A 7240-nucleotide genomic window follows, 5' to 3' on the forward strand; every position below is an offset into this window, starting at 1 on the left:
GCAGGGCAACTTCCCTGCATTATTGCTGCTTTCCATTACAAGGGTATCCAGCGAGTACATCTGGAAGAGAGGCTAAGAGGAACTAAGGCTGTCTGCCTAGGAAAACAAATAAAGACAGATATGCCTCTATGCTTAAGGGGGAGAAAGAAAGAAAATATAATAAGTAGGTGGTTTGCAGGGCTGTCTGTATTTCATAATGTGATAAACTGCCCTCAGGATTCTTGATATGATTGAATTTAAAAGCAAAAGAAAAAAAGGGAAAATGTACTGTTCTCAATTTTAAATGGATGGCATTTGAGGCCAGCTGGACAAGAAGATGACAGAATTATAGTGGTATAAAATGTATAAAATTAAGGGATCTCATATACCCCCTTGAAAAAGAAATACATATAGCCAAATACAAGCTATGTGCTTCTTAGAAATGTAGATGTTACAGGGAGACCTGGAAACTAAGTGGTTAGGGTAAACAAGATACAGAAGGAGAAATAAAGGGACTAAATTAATCAACTGCTCCAATCTTTAAAAAGACACTAATTAATTTTGGAGGGTGGGGTGTGCACAAAGAAAGAGACACATACAAGATCCAGACCTCAAAGGAAATGTAATGAGATAATTAACAAACAGTATCTCTCATGTAATTTATTCCTGTAAGGTAGAACTAAGAGAAGTCCATCCATCAGACTGAACAGATTTTGTTTAAGCAGAAGATATTTACATTACTAATCTAAACAGAAATGGCAAAGATGCCAAAATAAGAATTTAATTTCAACAGACCATTCAAACTATACTATAATGCTAATATTGACATAACCAAATACCATGCAAAGGAAAACAGTATCTGAAATTAAAAGTCCTCAGTGTAAGCAACGTCTCATTTTTTTTCCAACTTTTTGTTTTCAAATACTATTCATCAGATTGCCTTTATTGTCCAACAGCCATCTTTTAAAGATCTACTATCTGGGGATGTTGTGAGCATGCGGAAAATAACTATACCCAAAAAGGAATCCATAAATAGTGAAGGCCTAATAGTATGTGCTCATTCCATGTTTTCTCAACTTAGAAAGTAATGACATCCACCTTCACCATAAATAAGAAATGAAAAGCAGTAAGTCTTCCCTTGTCTTTTTCCCAGCAGGCAAACACATACCTATTCTGAAATGGCTGATGAGACCTGAAGCACTTCCACTAGGAGATCACCAAAAATAAATTATTTCCTAGAGAAATTATTATTGCCAAACAACGTTTTACATATATGTATGTATATTTGTGTATATATAGATATATATATACGTGCTCTTATTCTTCTGTCTAGGAAATTTAAGCCAAACCATTTTATTATTCAGTCTCCTGCACAAAAAGAAGGCTGTTTGAGTCATCTCTCTCAGTGCTTTCTGACTAATCATTATCTTTTTTTTTTGCTACTGAACTAATTGCTAGATTTCAAGACCCAATGTTGAACCTTATCACATCCTCCTATCAGGCTCATTTACTCTGTACAAATTTTGGAAGTAACGGTGATAGTTCTTGGTAAGACCCAACTAAGTAGCCTCAGGGGACCAGTACAAGGATTTTACATCAATTTCCTTTGTAGCTCCACAGATTTCATTTTCATCCTCCCAGCTCACCCTCTATCCATTCTTTCACATCAAGCCAATGAAGGCGCCACACAATTTAATTTTACTTTTTAATATTTTCCAAGAAAAGCTCTTTCACAAGACAAGTTTGCAATGCCCAAAATACATAAAGCAACTCTTTCAGAATAACAAGAGGATTTTAAAATTTAGCATCCTGCTTTTGAAAGTGTACAAAGTTTAATATGTATTGACTTTTTAAAATAACATTTGTAAATTATAAAAATTAGGATATGAAAGAAAGATGGGGAGCCACATATGAAAAAGCAGCATTTTCTTCACTACCCAGTCCTTTAAATACCGGTAGCCACAACGGCTTGCAGAATAAAACTGCAAAAACATACAATTTTCTTTTCAAAGTATACCAGTATTACTGTCATTTAAAATGGTTATAAAGAAATAACTTACCTGCTTGTGCATTTCTATATTCAACCCATAGGACATTTCATAATACTGTCAAAGAAGGAAAAGCAATTAAATGCGTGACTTTCATCAAACAATCTCCCTAGTTTGTTCAAAATGCCCCAAGTAAATCTGAAACAAACATAAAAGTCTCACCTAAACCAATATCTTCATATAACCTACGCCAACAAATCAAGAGCCCATCGCTATCTTTAACCACCTTAAGACACAAATTCAAAGAGAATACTCACAAAACTAAGAAAAATTAAATTCAAACACAGCATTCTTAACATCTACAGTTGTCTTTATACATCCCAAGCAGATGCATCAAAAAAGTCTGATGAAAATTTGGTATCCTACGGATTCTTAATTCCTAGGCACAGCAGGCAAGTTAACAGAAAAGAATGTCTTATACAAACGCTGATGTTTTGAAAGGAAGGTTGGAAAAGGTGATGCTACTTAAGAGTTTGATTTCTGATTTGTTAGTACACTGCTCATATTCACATATTTAAAGCAAAAAAGCTGGATAGAAAAATAAATGAGTGAGTTATTCTGGAGCTTTCTCGGACAATCATAAAAATATGCTTCATAATACTTCTGTAAAGGCAAATCTGGTTTTTTGAACGTGTAGTATAACTGGCATAGAAATTCTGGCAGAATAAATCAGTTATACAGGAGACTACGACGTTCCTCAAACCAATATAACACTACAGAAATTGAAAACACGCAAATATAAATGTAATAGTAACATAAAGAGAAAAAAATTTGAAAAATGGTCTGCTGTCTTTCCTTATCCATCACTCCTTTTCAAAGAAATAAGACATTAAAATGTTAACAGCATACAGAAAAACTGGCTGAAGTTGTTTGGAGCAAGAGCAGTAAAACAACAAAGAAAACCACTAACACAAAAACATTTTTGCTTGTGACTAAACAAAACAAACGAGGTTTTGTTTTTATTTTTTTTTTTCTATCTGTAAAAAGAAAACACAGAAAATTATACCCCATGTGGTTGAACTTTCTGAAAATTCCAATCCAAGCCAGTTGTCAAAGGTAGGTTATAACATCCTAGAATTACAGGTTGCTAACAGACACATTCCCACAACTTCAACTGCACTGGCAGGGTGACTGTGATCTATCTTGCAGCCTCCAGCAATTTAAACGTATTCTTGTTTTTGGTATTCCAAACTAATAGGCACTTTGAATCTGTGACATGGTTTTCTTACCATGACATAATGCCGCTGCATCTCTGTCTTCTCACTGGCGAGTTTCTCACATTCCAGCTTCAGACTGTTCAAGACATAAAATACTCTAAGTACAATGATCTTAATTTACGTCCTTCAACTCTTAAACACATATTTTAAATCTCACTTACAAACAACTAAATCAACAATCTTAAATAAATACCCCTATCATTATGGAAAGGGAAGTTCGGGAAGGGGGTCACTGGAACCAGTCAGGACTTGCCCCTTCAATAAGGATCGTATATGGGGTTTTTGTTTTTAGGATTTTTTTTTTTTAATTAAGTTTTAAGGAAACAAATCCTCTAATCAGTTTAATTCAGGAACTTCCTCCAGAATTGAATATTCACTTAATAAAACAAACACGAATATAAACCTCAATAATGACTGCACATACAAGCACAAATAAGTCCTCCAAAATGTCACAAGGGAGTTTCTTTCATGTTCTACAAAGAGATTAATGGAAATACGAATCAAGCATGTCTTATGAATGATGTCTTGTTTTTTTCCCTCCAAAACACACAGACAAGTGGAACACCACCACCCAGGGGCAAAGTGTCAATCGGGTTCAGTGGCTTGTTTTGGTTCTCGTATTTATGAAATAAGAATTAGGCATCATTAAAAAGCCAGCCAAAGAAAAATGTCTCAAAGGCACCCTAAGTCTAAAAATCGTCTATAAGATGAAAACATTTTTTTCAGCATAAAAGTAATGAAATCGCTCACTCCGACTTCCCTGGGCTCTCAGCTCTTCAGTGGAATGGCAAAAAGAAGTGAGAAGGAACCAAGTCCAGAGTAATAAAGAACCAAGGATGTCAAAAGGCCCCAGAATCTCCCCAACCTTTCATTCTCCTGGCCCCAATAAATCAATATCGAAAGTTTGGCCTCAGCGTTTTCCAAGTCTCCCCAGTTTCGATTGTTCTGCCTTCTTTTTATTTACGGTAGAAAAAAGAAATCTTTAATTTATTTACACCTGCCTAAGGAAGGAGGCCTTGATTTGCCCTTTCTGCCCACCGAGAAAAAAAAATAATAGTACCTTTGTGACGCCCCCACAAAAAAGGAGGAGGGTGTTTGTGTGTATTTGTGGGGGAGACAAGAGCTAAGCAAACAGGAGGATCAGCTAAAGTCAATATCGTTACCTGTGGTATTGAGCCTGTAAAAACTGAAACTCTTCCTTAATCCGATCACAGGATTCGGAAATTGTAAATTTAAAGGGTTGAGCAGGCTGATGCGGTGCCTGAAGAACAACAATAAAATATTTAATTAGCCCACATCACAGGCGAAGCAGGGAGACGGAGAAAACATATCACGCGGCGTTAGCGGGGAGTTGGGGGGGTCATCGCGCACGCAAGCAAAGAGCGATTAAAACTCTCCTCCCGCAACCCTCCTCGCGCCCAACAGCCCAGGCAGGGGCTGGTTTCGAGGTGGTCCCGGGCCTCCGCGTACTCCCGCCCGCAGCCCTCCCTCCGCGCCCCGGACCCCGAGGGTTCGAGCCCCATCTCCCCTCCCCGGCCAAAGACGGGCGCCCAGGGACCCGCGCGCCGCGCCCACTCCCTCCTCACCCGGAATCGAAACTGGCCCGTCGGGGGTACCCGCGCCATGGCGTCGGGCTGCGGTCAGGCCGGGGAAGGAGGGGGGCGGCAGCCACCCTCTCGGCTCGTTCTTTCGCTCGTTCGCTCGCCCCGGGGGCCCGCGGCGCGAGGGGCCGGCGCCCCGCACTTCCGAGCCGCAGCCAGCCCAGCAGCGCCGCCGCCGAGGGCGCCCTCCCCGCCCGGGCGCGGAGTCGCGCCTCCTTCATCGCTCGCCGCCCCCCCTCGAGGAGTCGCGGCGCGGGGACCGCAAACGGCTCGGCGCGGCTTCCAGGGGCTTCAAAGACAACAATAAGAAAATGGCTACAACTCAATTGCCTCTCCGCACCCCCTCCGAGGGCCACCACGCCGGGGGCTGGGGGTGATGGCGGGCGGGCGGCTCCCGGCGCGGGGCGCCGATTTCGGGCGGCTCTCCACGCCCCTCCGGCCAAAAGACACAACTCGGTGCGCAGGGGGCGACGCGGGGAATCTCCCAGCGCCCGGCGAGCCCGCGCCCCGCTGCCCGCACTCACCGGGTGTCTGGTCTGCGGGTACATCTTGCTCAGGTCGCGAATCATCCAAGCCGATTTAGTTCGCTGCGCTCGGCAGAGGCGCGCGGCTCATTGGCTTTAATGGCCCCGAAGAGGAGGCGGCCGCGGCGGCGGAGGCGGCCGGCTCGGTCTGAGGGGCGGCTCGGGCGGTCCCGGCCCCCGCCGGGTCTCGCGTGACACGGGCGGCAGGAACGCGCGGCGGCGGCTGGGTGCCGGCAGCCGGGCCGCTCCGCATTCCCCGCGGGCGTCACTGGCCCGCCGCGGGCATTGTCCGGCGCGCGTCTCCCGAGGCAACGCTCCGACGTTCAGCTCCGCCGAGGCGCACCCGCCGAGCCCGGCGCCGCGGCAGCCGCTCACCCAGCCGGGAAAGTGCGAGCTCCGCGCCCCACCGCCCGCCGGCAGCGCCGCTTGCTCGCTCTGCGTCCCACTCCAAACTTTTTTTATTTGTCTTTTAATTGGTTGTTATTCCTCCGAATGAATGATCTTTCTTCTTCCCTAAAAGCAAACACAAACTCCTTTGGTTCGGAAGAGGTCTCGGCGGTGCTTTTTGGTTTCTCTGGAGATTTTTTTCACTTCACAGCAACGATCTTTTAAAAGGCACCTTTTAGCTTCTTTTACCACATCTCATTTCCTTATTTTTCTTCCTTCCTGTTTTCTTGTCTTTTTTTTAACCCCAAATTGAAGGGGATTATAAAAATAAAAGAGTGAAACGCTTGCGGCTTTTTTTTTTTTAATTCTCTCTCCTTTCAAACTCTGCGAACACCACCTCAAAATAATATACAAGTGTGTGAGAAAGGGGGAAGAAAGCAGCCAACAACCCAAACACCCGCTCAGAACAGCTCTAACAACACGCTCTGTGTAGGTGACTTCTTTGACCAAATTTAGCAGCAGCTAATCATTAACATTCTGATACATATTCACAACCTTCAGCGGAGGGGGCCGTGGAGCATCCCGGGAGATGTAGTCCGCCCCGGGCGACCCTGCCTGAGAATACTGCCAGATTGACTACAATCACCGGCCCGCCACGCGAGTGCTCTGGGGCGCTCTCCAAGCGCTCCGCCCACCCCCGTTGCGGTAGGCGTCTCCAGCAACCAATCAGAGGTGGCTGAACATTAATCGCCGTTCTGTGTTAGTGCCCATCATTTCACTGCTGACAAATGGCAAGCCAGCGGGGAGGAGCCAACCCAGCTGAAACCCACGTGGGGGCCGGGCGTCGCCTGTAGCTCCGACCAATTAACGAAGAGGAATGAGGTTGGCAGAGGCGGGGCGGAGATGGCCCGCCCAAGGCGGAGCTTCGCCTTGGCTGTCGTTCCTTAGCGCGAGCGTTCGAACCGGGGAAACATTTGTTCAGCTGTCAATCAAAGTAACGTGGGGTTGAGAGAATCCGCGGCTGCTGCTGTTGCTGCTGCCCTGGCTGCATCTTCAGAATTAGGTGTTGGTGGCGGTGGTGGCGGCAAAATAAAGAGGGCGGAGGGGGCGGTGAGCCTGGAGGCTGGTCAGAAGATCTCCTTCCGAGTCTCGTCCTCCCGCCCACCCGTCTCCCAACCCAGACACCTTCGGCCCCTCGCTCCGCAGCCGCGCCAGGAATGCGGACTAATTAGGGTCCAATGTCTCCTTAAAGAGACAAGCTCGGCCTTGTGTAACGCGCCGAAACCCCTGTTGAGACAAGAGAGGGAGGATCACGCTGATCCCACTTCGTTCGGTTCACATCAATTTTACGCGCCGCTGGAGCCGGCATAATTTTCCGTGTGAACGCGGACTCGGTCCCCTGTTCTTGTTTAGAGCCAGAGATGGAGTCGCGAGATGCTGGCTGGGGCCGGGGCCGCGGGGTGGGCGGGGAGCTCGTCCCTCCG

At 45.7% G+C, this 7240-nt stretch overlaps 1 protein-coding gene across 22 annotated transcripts in view; it reads right to left on the bottom strand.

Moving 5' to 3' along the window:
* The window catches only part of LOC101026511 (transducin-like enhancer protein 4), a 157026-nt gene extending 150595 nt beyond the window's left edge, over positions 1–6431 (bottom strand). For 13 of the 22 annotated variants that reach the window (XM_031654119.1, XM_031654121.1, XM_031654111.1 and 10 more), the window contains exons 1-4: positions 5370–6431; positions 4408–4505; positions 3257–3320; positions 2040–2084 (exon numbers count right to left, since the gene is read on the bottom strand). In XM_031654119.1, coding sequence (XP_031509979.1) covers positions 2040–2084; positions 3257–3320; positions 4408–4505; positions 5370–5414 — 252 coding nt within the window. In that variant the 5' untranslated portion in view covers positions 5415–6431. Of the gene's footprint in view, positions 1–2039; positions 2085–2189; positions 2254–3256; positions 3321–4407; positions 4506–4830; positions 5024–5369 lie in introns of those variants that run through there. The other 9 variants (XM_031654122.1, XM_031654125.1, XM_031654118.1 and 6 more) reach the window with 3 other exon arrangements.
* Between the last annotated feature and the right edge of the window lie 809 nt (positions 6432–7240).

Source organism: Papio anubis, chromosome 13 (assembly GCF_008728515.1).
Source record: "Papio anubis isolate 15944 chromosome 13, Panubis1.0, whole genome shotgun sequence".
Lineage (NCBI taxonomy): Eukaryota > Metazoa > Chordata > Mammalia > Primates > Cercopithecidae > Papio > Papio anubis.